Source organism: Octopus bimaculoides, chromosome 30, assembly GCF_046866305.1.
Source record: "Octopus bimaculoides isolate indiv1 chromosome 30, ASM4686630v1, whole genome shotgun sequence".
Lineage (NCBI taxonomy): Eukaryota > Metazoa > Mollusca > Cephalopoda > Octopoda > Octopodidae > Octopus > Octopus bimaculoides.
This window is the reverse complement of record NC_142957.1, coordinates 13,222,820-13,244,766: the sequence shown is the minus strand read 5'-3', so window position 1 is coordinate 13,244,766 and position 21,947 is coordinate 13,222,820. Positions and strand designations below refer to the sequence as shown.

Sequence of the window (21,947 nt, the reverse complement as noted above, 5' to 3'; positions counted from 1 at the left end):
CTCACTGCTGTTGCTGCTGCTGTTGCCGTTGTTTACTGCTGTCGTTGCTGCACCTCACTCACACCCCTTATACCTCGCTTCCTTGCACCTCCAATAACAGCACTGCAAGAAGAATCCTAGATCCAGTATCATCATCGACCTGTTCACACCTGTAGCACAGCGAATTCTAAAGCACAACATGGTAAGTAAAACATATTCCATTGACTATATAACTATACATATATATCTATACTTATGTAACAATGAATTGTGTATTTATTCTTAACCCTTTCGTTACCAACCCGGCTGAAACGGCCCCTGGCTCTGAGTACAAATGTCTTGTTTTCAAAAGTTCTGAATTAAAATCTTCCACCAAACCTTAGTCACAATTTATGTTCCTAACACTAGCTTAATGATAACTAAGTTATTTTACTAAGTTCTTTGTTTATTCAAAATTAATTGAAAGAGACCCAGAGCATCTCGACAGAAATATGCTAACAAGAGGGTTAAAGTCACCATGATATTTTTAACCCTTTTGATACCAACCTGGTTGAAACTACTTCTGGCTCTCTGTAGTACAAATGTCTTGTTTTCATAAGTTTTGAAGTAAAATCTTTCACCAAACTTTAGTCACAAATTTATGTTCCTAACACTAGCTTAATGATAACTAAGTTATTTTACTAAGTTCTTTGTTTATTCAAAATTAATTGAAAGAGACCCAGAGCATCTCGACAGAAATATGCTAACAAGAGGGTTAAAGTCACCATGATATTTTTAACCCTTTTGATACCAACCTGGTTGAAACTACTTCTGGCTCTGTAGTACAAATGTCTTGTTTTCATAAGTTTTGAAGTAAAATCTTTCACCAAACTTTAGTCACAAATTTATGTTCCTAACACTAGCTTAATGATAACTAAGTTATTTTACTAAGTTCTTTGTTTATTCAAAATTAATTGAAAGAAACCCATAGCATCTCAACAGAAATATGGTAACGAAAGGGTTAATAGATTTTGGCAAATTTGAATGTGAATGTGTTAATTGCTGTTGTGTTCCATCATAGGACAGTGGTTGTCAACGAGGGCCCATGTGACACTTGGGGCTCCCTATAAGATTTTGTAGATAAAATTTATATGCAGTAAAACAATATTTTTTAATATAATTTCGAATAATTTTTAATAATCCTTCCTACTATATGCACAAGACATGAAATTTTCGGGGAGTGTAGGGAGCTACCTAATTTATTGACCCCATGAGTACCTAATTTAAACGTGTCGGTGGCCAGCCATGAGACTCGAACTCACATCCCTGTGATTACGTATCACAGTGCTTTACCTTTAAGCTAAACTGACTCAACAACAAATTCTGCAAAATTAGGATGTATAAATCTAGCTTTATAAGACGCTATCGTATGGTAAATTCAAATTACGATGAAAGTAAACAAACAACGTTTGCTTTAGGAGTGTTGAGTTGTATTGAAAGATAAGGAAATCATTTTATTCTCAAACGCAGGATAATGCTAATAACATAGCACGAACAGGATACACTACCCATATCTTTCAGAAAAATGTGTTGGCAGCCAGCCATGTTATATTATTAGCATTATCCTGCGTTTGAGAATAAAGTTATTTCTTTATCGTTTTCTTCTGGCAACGCTGCATCTGTCCATTGTAATGGACGTCTACAAGAGGAATTTTAAGATGTCAACCGCTGCAAAGGTTTCCAAAATTTCACATGAGGAGGCAGTCAAACAGTTGCTGTTTTTTGCAACAACCTACCTTTGTGAACAAGGATTTTTCCACTCTAATGAACATAAAAAAAACAAAGCAGAGAAATTGATTGGACTCTGAAGTCTGTATTCGAATTGCTCTGGCATCAAAATGCCCCAGTTTTGATGTAATTGCAACAAAAATGAAACATCATTTCTCCAAAACCTGAAGTGAAAAAGTTTCCTAGAAAAATCCTTTTGGTTCATAATGAGGATATTAATTTTTTTTATCGCATTTATTTTATACTTTTTATATCTATAATTGTATTTTCCGTGAAAATAGATTCAATAAACATTGAAATGCATTGGGCTGGAGATGAGGGAGAAGCCTGTTATGAAATGAATAGAAAATGAAGATAGTGGTTGGTGTGTGTGTGTGTGTGTGTGGAAGACCCTATGTCTGGTAACAGGACTCTGCACCCTGCCGCACTAGCAGGAGAACCCAGTCATGGCTATCAGACAATTTCTGCAGCCATATCACCCCTAACATCTGGCCACCTGACTCCACAGACTGCAACCCCCCGCTTCATTATTATGCGTGAAGCGTAGTTGAGCGGAAGCCCATCAGAATTCCTTGTAACACCAAAGATGAACTGAAGGGAAGGATTATGGCAGCATTCACCAACTTAAGCAAGGAGACCATCCAGAAGAATTGCAGGAGATTCCGAAGTTGTCTGGAGGGCCATGGTTGAAGCCAATGGCGATTTTATTGAATAAAATTTACTCTTCAGTATTTCAAGATATTTTAATGCAATTTTGGTAAATATATCTGTTAAAATGAGACGTCATGTGTTATTTTCATTTTGGCGTAATTTAGATAACAGTTTATTTACCACACCCTGTCATCATCATCGTTTAACGTCCGCTTTCCATGCTAGCATGGGTTGGACGATTTGACTGAGGACTGGTGAAACCGGATGGCAACACCAGGCTCCAGTCTGATTTGGCAGAGTTTCTACAGCTGGATGCCCTTCCTAACGCCAACCACTCAGAGAGTGTAGTGGGTGCTTTTACGTGTCACCCGCACGAAAACGGCCACGCTCGAAATGGTGTCTTTTATGTGCCACCCGCACAAGCCAGTCCAGGGGCACTGGCAACGATCTCGCTCGAAAATCCTACAGGAGCCAGTCAGGCGGTACTGGCAACGGCCACGCTCAACGGCCACCCTGTATATATACATAAACACACACACTTATTTAATTTTATATATATGTATGTATACGATAGTGATGATACATACATATATATATATATATATATATATATATATATATATATATATATATATATATATAAAGGAAAGGAAAATGTTAAATGTTAATAATGATAATAGCATTTCTTGAAAATCTATTTACACATACTTATCCTGTTTTGTAAGTAACTGTATATAAGTAATCACAAAAAATATTTCCTTTATTTGTAGTTTTGACATTTTTTTGATCTTAAAAATTCTGTTCTTGTGGGAGAAAACATTTTTCTTAATATACTTACGTAAGCATGTCTGTGTTTGTGTGAACATGTATATATATGTATGTATGTATGTATGTATGTATGTATGTATGTATGTATGTATGTATGTATGTATGTATGTATGTACGTACGTACGTACGTACGTACGTACGTATGTATGTATGTATGTAAACCACAAGAGGGATGTACGAGTGGTGAATATATTGAATTACTATGTGGCATGATAGCCAGCAGCTTTCTGTGATAGCTACGTATATTGCTGTTTTGCACTGCAAATTTATATATATATATATATATATATATATATGTATGTATGTATTATATTAGAGGAAAAAGGACAATAAAACCAAGGTAGGACAGGTTGTTTAGAATAATTTAATTAGGGTAAAGTGAATTTGAAGTCTTACAGCTGTTTGTGGGATTTCCCACGTAATAGGCTAGCACGTCTGTACACTGGGTGTTCCGTCATCAGAGACAAGGTGACTTATGTATGAAAGTGGCACGTACAAAAAACACCATTTGAGTGTGGCCGTTGCCAGTACCGGCGGATTGGCCCTCGTGCCAGTGGCACGTAAAAAGTACCCACTACACTACTCGGAATGGTTGGGGTTAGGAAGGTCATCCAGCTGTAGAAACTCTGCCAAATCATATTGGAGCCTAGTGTAGCCATCTGGTTTGCCAGTCCCCAGTCGAATCGTCCAACCCATGCCAGCATGGAAAGCGGATGTTAAATGATGATGATGATGATGAGGATATATATATATATATATATATATGCATGTATATATATATATATATATATATATGCATGTATATATATATATATATATATATATATATATATGCATGTATATATATATATATATATATATATATATATATATGCATGTATATATATATATATATATATATATATATATATATATATATGCATGTATATATATATATATATATATATATATATATATATATATATGCATGTGTATATATATATATATATATATATATATATATATATATATGCATGTATATATATTTAAATATGCATGTGTATATATAAATATATGCAATTAACATATATAGAAAATGCACAGAGATAATGGATTTTTATACATTTATTCCAGTTAGCTTACACACGTTTCCAATAAAATTTTGGAGAGGCCTAGTTCCCTAGTGTAATAATCACATTCGTTAATTGATCCATCATCAATTAACCATAAATGGTAGATAACAGACCTGTTCCTTTATCTTCAAAACTACAACATACTGAATACCAAAATATAGAATTTTAATATATTTATACCTACACACTTATATGAGAAACAACAGCTATTATCACATGCAGAAAATATTTGCTTTTAAATGATATTATACATACACCTCTATATTTTGTAGTCTTGTCTAAATATATATGAATGCAATATATATAAATATATATATACTTATGTGTGTGTACATTTAAAAGGATTTCGGCAAGTTCCCCCAGATGCGAAAGTTTGTCCAAGAATATATTCAAGCTTTGAACTCGCAGAATGATGGTTTCAAAGTTGTACAGAATTTTGTGAAAAAGTAAGTTTGTTTTGTAATATTTCTGTCTTTCCTGTAAGGCTGGTGCCAAGATGTAGAACTGGTAGAATATCAGAGGTGTGAGAGGAGGATTTTTTTGGAAGCAGGGTTCACTCAATATCCAAAAGCCTTGGACTAGCTGAGAAAGAGACAAAAGATGTTGCCGATAAATTTGTCAGAAGCTTTCGAGATGGCAAGCCATTACATCCGGCTCAAGAAAGAGAACAAGTGGTGCAACAAGGACAAGCATTAGGGATGGTAGAAACATCTGGCCAAGTGTCACAAAAACTGACTCAAAAAGCTTGTGTTGTTGTGTAGGAGTTTTATCACATACATCAGTGGGTAGCCCTGGCAAGCCATGATGTCACAGTGGAAACATTTTTCGAGCTTCTTCACTGTCTGACTAGACATTGACTCCTGCATTCAAAGATGGAGTAAAACAGCACTCCTATCGCACAAGTGTTTACCCTAAAAATACTCAGATATAACACTTTCTGGGGTCAAGAAAATAAAGTACCAGTGAACTCCATCTTCTCAAAATTGCTTGCTTTGTGCCTAAATTAGGAACAATACGGACAGTGGCTTTGTTACAATTATTAAAACATTGGTCAAATGCTTTGTGGTTTTTGTTCAAGTTCTGTATGCTATGAGTTCAAATCTTGCCCAGGCCAAATTTTCTTTTCAACCTTCTGGAATCAATTATATAATATATAAACTCTGATATGAAAAGTACAATGACAGTTGCTTTTCATTGGATCCTATGGCAGAGGTACTTGAGGGCTCTGCCCCCAACAACAGGTAGGAAATCTAAGGGGTCAAGAATGAGATTGTTTGATAATATCCATAGTCTCAGTTGGCCATGATTGGGAATCCAGCAAGAAGGAGTAATGATGGTTGCTTGTGATAGGACCCTATGGTGAAATACTTGAGGGCTCTGCCCCAATGGCCCTCCCAGGAACAGTGGGCAGAGAAAATGGATGGATGGGGGGTGGATAATGAAGTTAATAATGATAGTGATAGGCATGGTGGAGGTGATGATGATGTCGATGATGATGATGGTTTATAATGCTTATAATGTCTCCTTAATTTCAGTATGCATGGCCAATCCAGCACATGCCCACACCCCAGAGTCCTACCCAATCTTATAGCTGTGTGCTTAGCATCTATATACTCCTGTTATGATGAAAAGAAGAAGTAAGTTTTTCAAACTAATTTACCCCATCCTCCCACTACCTCTTACTATATCATTTTATCCCTATTTGCCCCTCTCTCTATCCTCTCTCTCTCTCTCTCTCTCTCTCTCTCTGTCACTTTCTATCCCTCTCTGTCTCCTCTCCTGTGTATGTTTTTTTTCTCATCATTTCTTCTGGTGTATATAAAAAAAAAAAAAAATAAAAAGATGGCATAACCTCCACAGGGATGGAGCAAAGGGGCTACAGAAAAAGAACACTTGTCTGTGGAATACTCAGTCATTCACATGCTTAATACTCATTGTCAAAATCAGTGGAGCATCCGCTGAAAATGTGTGTGTGTGTGTGTGTGAATATGGAGGTAGATTGTCAATGTATGGAAGTGTGTGTATAGTGAGAAGATGTATATATAATTTATGTGCGTGTATGCAGTTTTACGTTATATATATATTGGTGTTGTGCTGTCCACTGAACTTCTGTCTGTTTGTCTGCAGAGGTCTATTGAATAACACTGACTGCTGTGAAGAGGACTGGAACCGAAAACTGATCTGTTACATTCACATGTTTGAAGCAATGTAAGTGATTCTTATTTGGTTTGATTATTATGTGTCTCTTACCTGATCATTAGATTCTCTACTTCGTTGTACTGATTTTTGTTTTCAAATATATATATACATACATACTTGCATACATACATACATACATGCATCCATCCAAGCCTGTCGTATATATATATATATATATATATATATATATATATATATATATACATATACATAAATATATATATAGGTGCAGAAGTGGCTGTGTGGTAAGTAGCTTGCTTACCAACCACATATTTCCGGGTTCAGTCCCACTGCGTGGCATCTTGGGCAAATGTCTTCTACTATAGTCTCGGGCCGACCAAAGCTTTGTGAGTGGATTTGGTAGACGGAAACTGAAAGAAGCCCGTCGTATATATGTCTATATCTATATATATGTGTGTGTTTGTGTGTCTGTGTTTGTCCCCCTAGCATCGCTTGACAACCGATGCTGGTGTGTTTACGTCCCTGTAACTTAGCAGTTCGGCAAAAGAGAGACCGATAGAATAAGTACTAGGCTTACAAAGAATAAATCCTGGGGGTCGATTTGCTCGACTAAAGGCGGTGCTCCAGCATGGCCACAGTCAAATGACTGAAACAAGTAAAGGAGAGTGTCATTTCAGTTGGCCACACTTGGAAATCCAACCAGAAAGCCTAATAATGATTGTTGCTTCTGATAGGACCCTGTGGATGAGGGATCCCTGAGAACCCCAAATCCATAAATTCCCAGGAATTGTAGACAGAGGAGATGAATGGTTAGGACAGAATTTTTTGTCATCTGTTTTTTAAGTTGTTTCAATTGTTGCATAACGTTTAAATAAGCAAAATTTAGTTTAATTAAGCTATGTTAACGGTATTTTGTCACTCCTCAATTTGGTTAACTAATGCTGTCATGTCTACAGCAATTTTTTATGGTTACCATGCCCACTGAATTAATTAGGTTGCATATGTTAAATTCGGGTTATTATGCCCCCTACAGTAAATGTGTTAAATTTACTTGGATAATTGTACATAATATACTTTTGCTCACTAATTACTTATATTATTCCAATTGACTAAAAATTCCCAACTCATATTATATAATAACCTTTAACTACATTTCTGTTGTATGTAATTTGACTTAACTCTTTTGTTGCCACATAAAGGCAGTGCTGCAGCATGGCCGCAGTCAAATGACTAAAACAAGTAAAAGAGTAATATTTGGTATCAAAAGGGTTTGAAATATCATGGTGACTTTAACCCTTTTGTTAGCATATTTCTGTTGAGATGCTCTGTGTTTCTTTCAATTAATTTTAAATGTAACAAAGAATTTAGTAAAAGAACTTCGTTATTCACTAAGCTAGTGTTAGGAACATAAATTGTGACTAAGGTTTGGCGGAAGATTTTAATTCAAAACTTATGAAACCAAGACTACAGAACCAGAGGTGGTTTCAGCCAGGTTGGTATCAAAAGAATTATAAATATCATGGTGACTTTAACCCTTTTCTTAGCATATTTCTGTTGAGATGTTCTGTGTTTCTTTCAATTAATTTTAAATATAACAAAGAATTTAGTAAAATAACTTAGTTATCATTAAGCTAGTATTAGGAACATAAATTGTGACTAAGGTTTGGTGGAAGATTTTAATTCAAAACTTTTGAAAACAAGACATTTGTACTACAGAGAGCCAGAGGTGGTTTCAACCAGGTTGGTATCAAAAGGGTTAAGAATTGTTTCTCTATTATATATTTTAACCCTTTTGTTAACATATTTCTGTTGAGATGCTCTGTGTTTCTTTCAATTAATTTTAAATATAACAAAGAATTTAGTAAAATAACTCAGTTATCATTCAGCTTGTGTTAGGAACATGAATTGTGACTAAGGTTGGGTGGAAGATTTTAATTTAGAACTTATATGAAAACAATACATTTATACTATAGAGCCAGAGCTGGTTTCAGCTGGGTTATTATCAAAAGAGTTAAATTCACACAGACATCCAAACGGTCAATGAGACACCCAAACACTCAGTTATCTATAAATGTTAAAAATTTTATTTTATAAAATCAAAACATTGCAAGGTATCAGAAATAATACAAATTGATGGTTTGTACTTTCACTTTGTATTTCAATATTTCAGAGTTAGGACTCCTTCTTCAGGAAATCTCCAGAAATCACAAAACCATTTCTCTGTAGATTTCCTGAAGAAGGGGTTTTAAACCCAAAATATTGAAATATAAGGTAAAAGTACTAACCCTTGACTTACTTAATTTCTTTTAATTTGCATTGTACTAGTTTTATGAAAAAAAGAATTAAAAACATTTATATATATCAGACAACACATTATGCTAATTATACTATTCTGCTATATACATATATATTTAAATATATTTTATCTGCTCTTTTTCTAGGACACATTACGATGATTGGAGATGCATCTTGGGAAGTCTTCTGCAGCCTGTCCCCTTTCCTACTGAGTAAGTTAAGAAACTAAAAACTTACCTAATTATTCATCTGCTTTTTTGACGTCTTGTTCATCCTTATATTTTTCTGTGTAAGTGGCAGTGATTTTGGGTTCCGCCCCACTGTATAGCACCTTGGGCAAGTGTTAAACTAAACCTTTCAGGATGGTGCTCCAGCATGGCCACATTCCAACGAGTGAAGTAAATAAAGAGATAAAGTTAGTAACTATAGAGAAAAAAATTTTCAAACTCGTTGAGTTCACCAATGATGACTGCTACAAGGGAGATAATCTTTGCTTCATAATATTTGGTGGGATTAGAGGTGTGAATCTGAAGTTAAGAAATAAGAAAGAAGATGCATACGTTTGTTCCCAAACAGCACTTATTTTAGTGCTGTTGACACCGCTGGATTGAATGGTACTGTCCAGGTGTTGAAACCATAATGATATCCGTGAGGCAGCTGATGATGGCAGTATGTCGGATTGTTGATATGGCTGCTTTTGTGTATGTGGAATAGTGTTATAACACATCCTTTTGATACATATATGTATCTGTGTGTGTGTGTGTGTGTGTGTATATATATATACTTTTGTTTTTCTGTATTTTAGTTATTTATATTGAATGTTTTTGTTGGTTTGTATGAATGGAAAACTGCAAGCAAAAAATAAATAAATGAAATAACCGACATATTTATTCTGTTTTATTCTAATTTCCTTTCATTTTCTATTTTCTCTCTACAGTGCCATTGGACACTCTTTCTTCACTTCGTAAGTATTGTATATCAAATATATGCGTGTGTGTGTGTATTTATATATTGTATGATTATATGTATATATGTATGTATGTGTATATATACATATACATATATATATATATATATATATATATATATATATATATATATACAAACACAGACATACAAACATATACAAACACTTTACATATACGGGCTTCTTTCAGTTTCCGTCTCCCAAAATTCATTCACAAGGCTTTTTATCGGCCCGAGGCTATAGTAGAAGACACTTGCCCAAGTTGCCACGCAGTGGGACTGAATCCGGAACCATGTGGTTGGTAAGCAATCTACTTACCACACAGCCAAGCCTGCACCTATATATATATATATATATATATATATATATATATATATATATATATATATATTGACGACTATAATTCTCATATATATATATATATATATATAGACAGTCTGTCATACCGGCCATGACGAAGGGAAATAGTCCTGAAACTCGAGTCGCCTTTATATATTTATATTTATATATTTGATCCTTTATATTGAACACTCAATATTTCATTATATTATATGCATATACATGTGTGTGTGTCTATTTCGTGGAAAAAAATGACCAGACCAAAATACAACAATATTCTGTTTCAACACAGTTTCATATGCAAGCTTGCAATACAGATTCATAACCATATATATATATATATATGTGTGTGTGTGTGTGTGTGTATGATGTACGTATATATATAAGTGTGTGTGTGTGTTTATATGAGTGTGTGTGTGCATGTACAGGCAAGCTTAGCACTTTGGGTTAACAGATCCTACTTGCAGACATTATAAGCATTTCAGACAGAAAAGTGTCTAGTAATTGAGTCAAATCCTGCTTAAGAAGTGTTCATTTCAAGAGCATACATCATCATCATCATCGTTTAACGTCCGCTTTCCATGCTAGCATGGGTTGGACGATTTGACTGAGGACTGGTGAAACCGGATGGCAACACCAGGCTCCAATCTAAATTTGGCAGAGTTTCTACAGCCGGATGCCCTTCCTAACGCCAACCACTCAGAGAGTGCTTTTACGTGTCACCTGCACGCATACACATGCACATGCATCTGAGTGAGTGGACAAAGGAGGCAAGGGTTACTCAGGTGATTTAGTTGGGGGTGGGGGTTACGATATATGTCGCGGGTTTTTTTTGGTGGTTGTAGTTGTGGTGTGGGCACACCCAGTGTTCTAATGCCCCCCCCACTTTCTTGATCCCTCTCTCTCTTGTTGCAGGCGCATGAAGCCCATCATCAAACAGATTGCCCTCGACCCAAGCTGTAACACACACCAGACACTGTTGAGTATCCGCGAGAATAAGGAAGGATGGTTCAATCTCTACTGTCCAGGAAACATTTGTTGTGATGACGACGGAGAATTATGGGGCATTATGGTGAGTAAAGACCCTTTTTGCCAAACCGCTAAGTTACGGGGGATGTAAACACACCAGCATCGGTTGTCAAACGATGCTTGGTGGGGGGGGGGACAAACACAGACACACAAACATATACACACACACATACATACATATATATACATATATATATATACGACGGGCTTCTTTCAGTTTCCGTCTACCAAATCCACTCACAAGGCTTTGGTCGGCCCGAGGCTATAGTAGAAGACACTTGCCCAATGTGCCACGCAGTGGGAATGAACCCGGAACCATGTGGTTGGTAAGCAAGCTACTTACCACACAGCCACTCCTATGCCTCTATATATATATATATATATATATATATATATATATATATATATATATATATATATATATATATATATGTATATACACACATATATACGACGGGCCTCTTTCAGTTTCCGTCTACCAAATCCACACACAAGGCTTTGGTCAGCCCGAGGCTATGGTAGAAGACACTTGCCCAAGGTGTCACGCAGTGGGAATAAACCCGGAACCATGTGGTTGGTAAGCAAGCTACTTACCACACAGCCAATCATCTCCGGCTAATCATTGAGAGGATGTTGGTGTTGCCTTGGCAGCGGTTTGTGCTCTCTGAGTTCTCTTATTGTTATTATTAATATTGTAAATATTTATTAAACACCGTAATTAACTGGTTAATTATTTTGTCATCCCCAGCTGAACACTTTGATTAGATGTTGCTGCAAAAGGAAGACGTTTCTCCTGGAGCTGAGCAAAAGTGTTAACCCAGTGATGTTATTGGCCCTTAGGGGTAAAGAGGCTGCCATGGAGGTGAGATATTGCTTGAGGGGGGATGAGAAAAGGGGAGAGAGAGAGAGAGAGATGGAGAAAAGATGAGAGTAGGAGATAGTAGGGAGGAAACAGAGAGAGGTAGGGAGAGGTGTGGAGAAAGAGAGAGAGAGCTACAGGAAGTGGGAGGAGAGGGAGAGGGAGAGAGAGAAGAAAGCAGAGAAAGAGGGACAGAGAGAGATGAGAAAGGGAGAGATGAAACTGTGAGAGGGAGAGGGAGAAAGAGAGAGAGGGAAGAGAGAGAGATGGCAAAGAAAGGGAGGGAGGGAGAGACAGAGAGAGATAGAGTGAGAAAGAGGGTGGGAGTGAAAGTGGGGAGAGAGATGGAAAAAGTAGAAGGGCAGAAAGAGAAAGAGAGATGAGAAGGAAGAAGAAGGAAGTGAAAGAAAGAGAGAGAGAAGAGAAATAGAAGGTGAGAGGGAGGGAGGGAGGGAAAGAAAACGAGAGAGAGAGAGAGAGAGAGAGAGACGGAGGTCATTTTTCAGTATTGGAGCAATTATTTGTGTTATTCACATACACACATTTTCAGAATATTTATTTATTTACTTTTTAGCCCCCAAATTTTCAGGCCTTGTGCCTTTAGTAGAAAGGATTATTATTATTATTATTATTATCATTATTATTATTATTATTATTATTATTATTATTATTATTATTTTCATTATCATCTTCTTTCAATTCTGTTTCTCGCTGAGTGTCTTCCCGACACCTAGGGCAGAGAAACATACTGTACGTATTACATTGGTAGGCCATTAAAATAAACACACCCAGATTGTTCATTTACAAAGTTATTATTATTATCATTATTATTATTATTATCGTCATCATATTACACATCTTTACTTACGTGGCCCTTTCATCGACAGGCCCTCTGTGGGATGCTTGAGATGGACATTATTGAAAGCAATGACCTGAAGATGCAGATGATCACTACGTTGCAGACAACAGCCATCGGGAAAAAGATGTACACAGCCTTGTGTGAACGACAAATAGCTCTGAGGGAGTTGGTCAGTGGAATACCTTAATACATTCACATTATTTCTTATTGTCTTTCTTTACTCCACCTTCTTTTTCTGTTTTTTTTCCCTACCCTCGGTCCTATCTTTTTTTTTGTTTTTTTGCCTGATTCTCTTCTTTTGACTCCCGTCTCGCTCTGTCATGCGGTTTTTATCCCCGTTTCTCATTCTTCTGTTTTTGACTCCTACCTTGCCTTTTTCTGTTTTTTTCATCTCTTTGATCCCTGTCTTATTCTGCCTAGTGTCTTTTTTCTGTTTTTTCTTCTCTCTTTAACTCCTACTTCACAGTGTCTTGCCTTTTTCTGTTTGTTTTCATCTCACTCTTTGACCCCTGTCTTATTCAGCCTAGTGTCTTTTTTCTGTTTTTTCTTCTCTCTTTAACTCTTACTTCACAGTGTCTTGCCTTTTTCTGTTTTTTTTTCATCTCACTCTTTGACCCCTGTCTTATTCTGCCTAGTGTCTTTTTTCTGTTTTTTCTTCTCTCTTTAACTCTTACTTCACAGTGTCTTGCCTTTTTCTGTTTTTTTTTCATCTCACTCTTTGACCCCTGTCTTATTCTGCCTAGTGTCTTTTTTCTGTTTTTTCTTCTCTCTTTAACTCCTACTTCATCATGTCTTGCCTTTTTCTGTTTTTTTTCATCTCACTCTTTGATCCCTGTCTTATTCTGCCTAGTGTCTTTTTTCTGTTTTTTCTTCTCTTTTTAACTCCTACTTTATCGTGTCTTGTCTTTTTCTGTTTTTTCCTACCCTTCATTCTATCTTTTTCATTATTTTCTTGATTCTCTCCCTTTCACTCCTGTCTCATTCTGTCATGCGGGTTTTTTTTTCTTTCTGTTTTTCATTCTTCTACTTTTTGACTCCTACCTTATTTTGTATTGCCTTTTTCTATTTTTTCTTCTCACACTTTGACCCCTGTCTCATTCTGTCTGGTGCCTTTTCTGGGTTTTTTTCTTCTCTCTTTTTGACTCCTACCTTATTCTGTCTTGCCTTTTTCTGTTTTTCTTCTCACACTTTCACTCCTACCTTATTCTGTCTGGTGTCTTTTTCTGTTTTTTTCTTCTCTTATTTTGTATTACCTTTTTCTGTTTTTGCTTCTTTCTTTTGACTCCTGTCTCATTCTATCTCATATCTGTTTTTGTTTTTACCTCTTTGACTAATGGTAGTAGTAGCATTGGTTGTGGGCCATTGTTTGTGGTGGTATAATGCTGGTAAGGGTAGAAGTAGTTGTGGTTGTGGTGGTGGTCATGATGATGGTGGTAATAATGGTAGTACTTATGGCATAGTAACAATAGCAGTGGTACAGGTGGTAGTGATGGTCATAGTGAAATGGCAGTAGTAGTAGTAGTAGTAGTAGTAGTATAAGTATTGTAGTGGTGATGGTAGTAGTAATAGTGGTGGTAGTGATGAGGGTGATAGTAGTAGTAGTAGTAGTAGTGATGTTGCTTGTTCAGTGGTGGTAGGCGTGTAATAGTGTTGTAGTATATGGATTGGTGGTGCTAGTGGTGGTAGTAGTTGTATGGTAGTGGTGCTAGTTCTTTAGTGTTGTTGCTGGTGGTAGTAAAAGTAACATAGTGTATAGAATGATGACCAAAAGTTGACCGGTGGTGGTGCTACTAATTTAGTGGTGGTGGTGGTTATGGTAGTAGGTCAGTGCTAGTTGCAATGCTATTTCAATGGTGGTGCGCTTGTAAAAAGTAACGTAGTGTCTGGAGTGGTGGGCAAGGTTTGACTGGTGGTGGTGCTACTAATTTAGTGGTGGTGGTGGTGGTAGGTCAGTGACTGCTAGGTCAGTGCTAGTCGCAATGCTATTTCAATGGTGGTGTGCTTGTAAAATTATAAAAAAAGTAACGTAGTGTATGGAGTGGTGGGCAAGGTTTGACCGGTGGTGGTGTTGTAGATGTTAACTGTCTTAAGTCTAACCCTTTCCTTGCAGCAGCAAAAGGGAGGTCCGAAGAAGCTGACCTTACCACCACAGTCTACTGATGCAGATTTGGTGAAAATGCTTAGTGCTGGCTCCTTCGGAAACCTTGAATGTCTCAGCCTGGCTTTTACACAGGTCACCAGCGCTTGCGCCCCCGAGCTCATTAAATTACCTTCCTTACGCTCTCTCAACTTGTGGTCGACACAGGTAAGTTCTGGAGGACTTTTATAATGGTGTCTTGAAATAAGATACCTTTCGTCTGTTTCAGGCATTGAACCGTGGCCATACCGACTGGGGGCACCACCTTGAAGCATTACATTTGAATGATATATATAAATACGTGAATTTGGTAGACAGAAACTGAAAGAAGCCTGTCGTATATATGTATATATGTATATATATATATATATATATATATGTATATATATATATGTATATATATATATATATATATATATATATATATATATATGCAAGTAAAAATAAATACAAAAAAAGGGGGTGTTTTTTTTTTAATTTTGTATGATTGTGTATAGAGGAATATATTATTTTGTTTAAAAGAGTTCCAACACTGTCTGTTTTTTATGTTTTATTTATATTCCTGCAGAACCAATGTGGGGTTATAGAATATGGAATATACAATATATAATATAATATACAATATATAATATAAAATAAAATAAAATAAAAATGGATGGCACCATGAAATAAAGTATTGAATGTAGATGAAATATTGAGTGTTCAATATAAAGGATCAAATATATAAATATATATATATATATATGTATGTGTGTGTATATGTTTGTGTGTCTGTGTTTGTCCCCCCCCCCCCCCCAATATCGCTTGACAACCGATGGTGGTGTGTTTACGTCCCCGTAACTTATCAATTGTCATCATCATCATTGTTGTCACCACCATCACACCTCCCCACCACCACCACCACCACCATCATCATCATTGTCATCACAACTCACCATCACCATTATCAATCGTCTTCATCATCATCATCATTGTCATCACAACCATCGCACCTCCCCACCACCACCACCACCACCACCACCACCATCATCACCATTGTCTTCACCAACATTGTAACCTCACCACCACCTCTATAATCTTCAACCTTAATTCTAACCATTGCTTTTTGTTTTTAAATGTTTCAGTTTGGTGATGCAGGACTTCAGTTGATATCTGAGCACCTGGTCCGTCTTCAAGTCCTCAACCTGTGTGAGACCCCAGTTACAGATAAAGGACTCATCTGTCTGGCTGGTGAGTATTTAAACAGTGTGGGTAGGGGTGGGTTGGATTTTTGTTTCTTTTTTTGTTTTTTAAATTTTTTATTCTGAATAAAATACTTAGCAACATTTCGTCTGTCTTTACATTCTGAGTTCAAATTCCACTAAGGTTGACTTCACCTTTCATTCATTCAGGGTCAATAAATTAAATACCAGTGAGACACTGGGGTTGATGTAATTGACTAGTCTCCTCCCCACAAATTTCAGGCCTTGTGCCTACAATAGAAAGGATTATTATTATTATTATTATTATTATTATTATTATTATTATTATTATTATTACTACACTCTCTGAGTGGTTGGCGTTAGGAAGGGCATCCGGCTGTAGAAACTCTGCCAAATTTAGATTGGAGCCTGGTGTTGCCATCCGGTTTCACCAGTCCTCAGTCAAGTCGTCCAACCCATGCTAGCATGGAAAGCGGACGTTAAACCATGATGATGATGATTATTATTATTATTATTATGGTTCCTGTGCAGGTGGCATGTAATGCCGCTGGACTGGCTCTTGTGCAGGTGGCACATAAAATACACCATTTTGAGCGTGGCCGTTGCCAGTACCACCTGACTAGCCTTCGTGCTGGTGGCACGTAAAAAAGCACCCAGTACACTCTCGGAGTGGTTGGCGTTAGGAAGGGCATCCAGCTGGAGAAACTCTGCCAAATCAGATTGGAGCCTGGTGTAGCTATCTGGTTTCACCAGTCCTCAGTCAAATCGTCCAACCCATGCTAGCATGGAAGGCGGACGTTAAACGATGGTGATGATGATGATGATGATTTTAATTAATGATCTACCTTCATGTTTACCATATCCCATCATTTGTTCCCCTATATACTTAATTCACCCCCTGTTTCCCTGTTTTCTTTCTGCAGCTTTGAAGAATTTACGAAAATTAAATTTGAACAGTACCTGCCTTTCAGCTCTGACCTTTGAAGGTCTCAAGGTAAGGTTCCTTCTAACAGAGGCACGTCTACTTGGTTACTCCATCTTCTAGACATACCAGTCGAATGCATCTTGCATGCATCGAATGCATCTTGCATGCATCGAATGCATCTTTTTAAATAAAATAAAATGGCCATCACAAAATACAGCAATATATCTATATATATATCAAAGATCCCTATGGATCACACAGGTTGTAATCCTTTGAAACATATGTAGGAATAAAGTATGCAATTATAACATGCGTTTTCTCCATTCCTTAAATTCTTAAATATACTCAAATACCCAAAATTTCAAGGAGTTCCTGCCTTAAAAACAGGAACTAAACCACAGTTATTTTGTGTTCTTTGCTACATTGGTTTCTATTAACCCATTTATTCTATCAGAAGAATTTTTATTCATTAAGATAGAAGAAATACACATAATTATATATATATATGTACCTATATATATATATATATATATATATATATATATATATATATATACACACGCACACACAGAGATAAACTTCGTTTTTGCCCCTTATATGGGATATTTAAATCTCCCTTGACACAACAAAGCACATATATAAATCTTTTCTTTCTTTGTTTTTCCCTTCCTGCAGGAGAAACTTCCTGCCCTCCAAGAATGTGACGTCAGATACACTGAAGCATGGTGAGAACCCTGATGCTGCCACAACACCCCCTGGGACATCAGCAAATCAAATTTACAGGTGGAATAAGCAGAAGCAGATACAAGCTACAAGAACCTTGTTACACCTTCACATACCAATGCCTCTGTCTCTATGGCAACGGTTTGAAAAAAAAAAAAAAATGTTCTTTCCATGGTAGCAACCATAAACATTTCTTTTGGTGACTATAAATCGAAGACTCTAGTCCTAAAGGTTCTTGAGTCAAATGTGACTCGTGCAGTTTTAGCAGTCGAGTCTTCAGTCAAAAAATAAAAACAAAATAAACAAGACAAAAACTGGAAAAGACTTTCACAAAACTTTCTATGGCAACTATAGAATTTTCTCATGGCAACGACTATATTTCCATAGCAACGCAACTATCTCCATGGTGACTCATATATCTGCATGGCGACGCAACTATCTCCATGGTGATCCATATATCTCCATGGCAACATCAAATTTTTCCCATTGTATTATCAATGTACTCTATAGTGACTTATCAAATGTCAACACAGTCTCCTTGGCAACCACCAACAACATCACTAGGGCAAACCCCCAACACGACATTGTTTCTATGGCAATGCTGACATTTGTTTCTATGGTAATGTCTGCTTTGTGTCCATCTATGCCTGCCAAATCATTAACCTTTTTTTTTTTGTTTTTTGTTTGTTTTTTCTCCATGGCAACCTCATATTCTCGTTGGCAACATTAAACTCTCCTTCATTTACACCAATGTTACCATAGCAACTCCAACTACTCCATGACATCATCTGTTCCATGACAACAGTTACTGTCCCCCATGACAACACGGTATCACCTCTAGCAACCCCCCAACATCATCACTATGGTTACCAACACCGGCATATCTCACTCCCACACACCCATTTGAAATCTTTGCTTCCGTGGTGACATATATTGTATCCATGGTAACAAGTGTATGTCCCATGGTGTTCAAGAACCATTCAAACACTTCCTGTTGTTGTTGTTGTTGTTGCTGCCAACAGTCCAGTTTTCAAGAGAAAGCCTTGACATCAGTTTTGTAATTAAGTTTCTCGTTTAGATGTTTTCAGGTTTCATTATCTGCTCAAAGACATGTGTTCCAATATTAAGGGTTTAGCTACATGTTTCACTAAGCATGTTGACTTATTATTATTATTATTACTTTTATTATTATTAGGAGAGTATTGTAGTTCGCTTGAAGCATTGTGTATTGCATGTAAAGAATAAAAAGTTTTGAACGGTACAAGAATGCACTATAATACCAAAAAAATGGACTATATACCTGTTGTAATTTAGTTATCCATAGTCCAATGATATTTCGGAATTACAATTCCTTCATCAGATATTCTTAGATGGAGTCACTGCTATAATCGGTTTTCCATCTAAGAATATCTGAAGAAGGAATTGTATTCTGAAATATCATCACACTATGGATAACCAAATTACAACAGGTATATAGTCCATTTTTTGTATTTTTATTTTTATCATTATCATTATTATTATTATTATTATTATTATTATTATTATTAATGTAGGGAGCTGGCAGAATTGTTAGCAAGTTGGATGAATTGCTTAGCAGCAATTTGTCCATCTTTACATTCTGAGTTCAAATTCTGCTGAGGTGAACTTCGCTTTTTATCCTTTCGGGGGTTGATAAAATAAGAACTAGTTGAACAATGTGGGTCGATATAATAAACTTACATTTCACCTGAAATTGCTGGCCTTGTGCCTAAATTTGAAACCTTTATTGTTATTATTATCATTAACCCTTTTGTTAGCATTTTTCTGTTGAGATGTTCTGTGTTTCTTTCAATTAATTTTAAATATAACAAAGAATTTAGTAAAATAACTTAGTTATCATTAAGCTAGTGTTAGGAACATAAATTGTGACTAAAGTTTGATGGAAGATTTTAATTCAAAACTTATGAAAATAAGACATTTGTACTACAGAGAGCCAGAGGTGGTTTCAACCAGGTTGGTACCAAAGGAGTTAAGAATTGTTTCTCTATTATATATTTTGACCCTTTTGTTACCATATTTCTGTTGAGATGTTCTGTGTTTCTTTCAATCAATTTTAAATATAACAAAGAATTTAGTAAAATAACTTAGTTATTTATCTAAGATTTGGTAGAAGATTTTAATTCAGAACTTTTGAAAACAAGACATTTGTACTACAGAGCCAAAAGCAGTTTCAACCAGGTTGGTATCAAAAGGATTAAAAATATCATGGTGACTTTAACCCTTTTGTTACCATATTTCTGTTGAGATGCTCTATGTTTCTTTCAATTAATTTTAAATGTAACAAAGAATTTAGTAAAATAACTTAGTTATTAGTCAGTGTTAAGAACATAAATTGTGACTAAGGTTTGGTGGAAGATTTGAATTCAGAACTTTTCAAAACAAAACATTTGTACTACAGAACCAGAGGTGGTTTCAGCCGGGTTAGTAAGAAAAGGGTTAAAAAGGCAAGCTGGTAGAATCGTTAGCCTAGTGGCATTTCTTCCAACATTTCATATATATACATATATATTCAGTAAAATAAAGAGACCCCTTAATTGTTGGAAGATCAACAAGAGTAATATGGAGGGAATCCCATACTAAATGTCCAGGATTATTCAGCCATTTTTAAGGCATAGGAAGAGCCCTCTTTCAGGTTTTTTCCCTCCTAATCAGAGCAGGCCCCTTCAGACACACCTATCCTGCCACTCTCATCCACCTTTCGTTAAACACACTAGAAGACATCTCTCTCTCTTTCTCTCTCTCTCTCTCTCTCTCTCTCTCTCTCTTTCGTTCTAGCCTCATCTTCGTCTTCAAATAATAAATTCTTTTGCTTGTCTCAGTTATTAGACTGTGGCCATGCTGGGGCACCACCTTGAAGAAATTTAGTCAAACGAATATATTCCAGTACTTATTTCTTTGTAAGCCTGGTACTTATTCTATCGGTCTCTTTTACTGAACTGTTAAGTTACAGCGACATAAACGTGCCACCACCAGTTGTGAAGCAGTGGTGGTGGTGGTGGTGGTGGTGGTGGTGGGGGGGCAAACAAAGATGCAAATACACACACCCATGCACATATACTGGTTGGCCATCTTGATGATAATAATAATAATAATAATAATAATAATAATAATAATATTGATAATAATAATGGTTTCAAATATTTGGAGCAAGGCCAGCAATTTTTGTGCGAGGGGATAAATCAATTTACATTGACCCCCGCCCCTGTGTTCAATTGGTGCTTATTTTATCGACCTCATCGGGATTTGAACCTGAGACATAAAGACGGATGAAATGAACAATTCTGCCAGCTTGCCTGCCTTAATAAAAATAATAATAATAATAGTAGTAGTAGTAGTAATAATAATAATAATAATAATAATAATAATAATAATAGTAGTAGTAATAATAATAATAATAATAATAATAATAATAATAATAATAATAGTAGTAGTAGTAGTAATAATAATAATAATAATAATAATAATAATAATAATAATAATAATAATAATAATAATAATAATAATAATTAATAATAATAATAATAATAATAATAATAATAATAATAATAATAATAAAAATAATAATAATAATAATAATAATAATAATAATAATTAATAATAATAATAATAATAATAATAATAATAGTAGTAGTAATAATAATAATAATAATAATAATAATTAATAATAATAATAATAATAATAGTAGTAGTAATAATAATAATAATAATAATAATAATAATAATAATAATAGTAGTAGTAATAATAATAATAATAATAATAATAATAATAATTAATAATAATAATAATAATAGTAGTAGTAATAATAATAATAATAATAATAATAATTAATAATAATAATAATAATAATAGTAGTAGTAATAATAATAATAATAATAATAATAATAATAATAATAATAGTAGTAGTAATAATAATAATAATAATAATAATAATAATAATAATAATTAATAATAATAATAATAATAGTAGTAGTAATAATAATAATAATAATAATAATTAATAATAATAATAATAATAATAGTAGTAGTAATAATAATAATAATAATAATAATAGTAGTAGTAATAATAATAATAATA

The 21,947-nt window shown here is 35.2% G+C and overlaps 1 protein-coding gene across 2 annotated transcripts in view; it reads left to right on the top strand.

Annotated features, from left to right (window-relative positions):
- Positions 1 to 19,093, top strand: part of LOC106880057 (C-Maf-inducing protein) — a 114,392-nt gene extending 95,299 nt beyond the window's left edge. The window contains exons 7-19 of one of the 2 annotated variants that reach the window (XM_089345802.1): positions 101 to 181; positions 4,680 to 4,783; positions 5,873 to 5,974; positions 6,465 to 6,545; positions 8,939 to 9,004; positions 9,730 to 9,756; positions 11,014 to 11,170; positions 11,876 to 11,989; positions 12,874 to 13,014; positions 14,959 to 15,150; positions 16,107 to 16,212; positions 17,108 to 17,178; positions 17,785 to 19,093. In XM_089345802.1, coding sequence (XP_089201928.1) covers positions 101 to 181; positions 4,680 to 4,783; positions 5,873 to 5,974; positions 6,465 to 6,545; positions 8,939 to 9,004; positions 9,730 to 9,756; positions 11,014 to 11,170; positions 11,876 to 11,989; positions 12,874 to 13,014; positions 14,959 to 15,150; positions 16,107 to 16,212; positions 17,108 to 17,178; positions 17,785 to 17,838 — 1,296 coding nt within the window. In that variant the 3' untranslated portion in view covers positions 17,839 to 19,093. Of the gene's footprint in view, positions 1 to 100; positions 182 to 4,679; positions 4,784 to 5,872; positions 5,975 to 6,464; positions 6,546 to 8,938; positions 9,005 to 9,729; positions 9,757 to 11,013; positions 11,171 to 11,875; positions 11,990 to 12,873; positions 13,015 to 14,955; positions 15,151 to 16,106; positions 16,213 to 17,107; positions 17,179 to 17,784 lie in introns of both variants that reach the window. The other variant, XM_089345801.1, reaches the window with a different exon arrangement.
- The last annotated feature ends 2,854 nt before the right edge of the window (positions 19,094 to 21,947 follow it).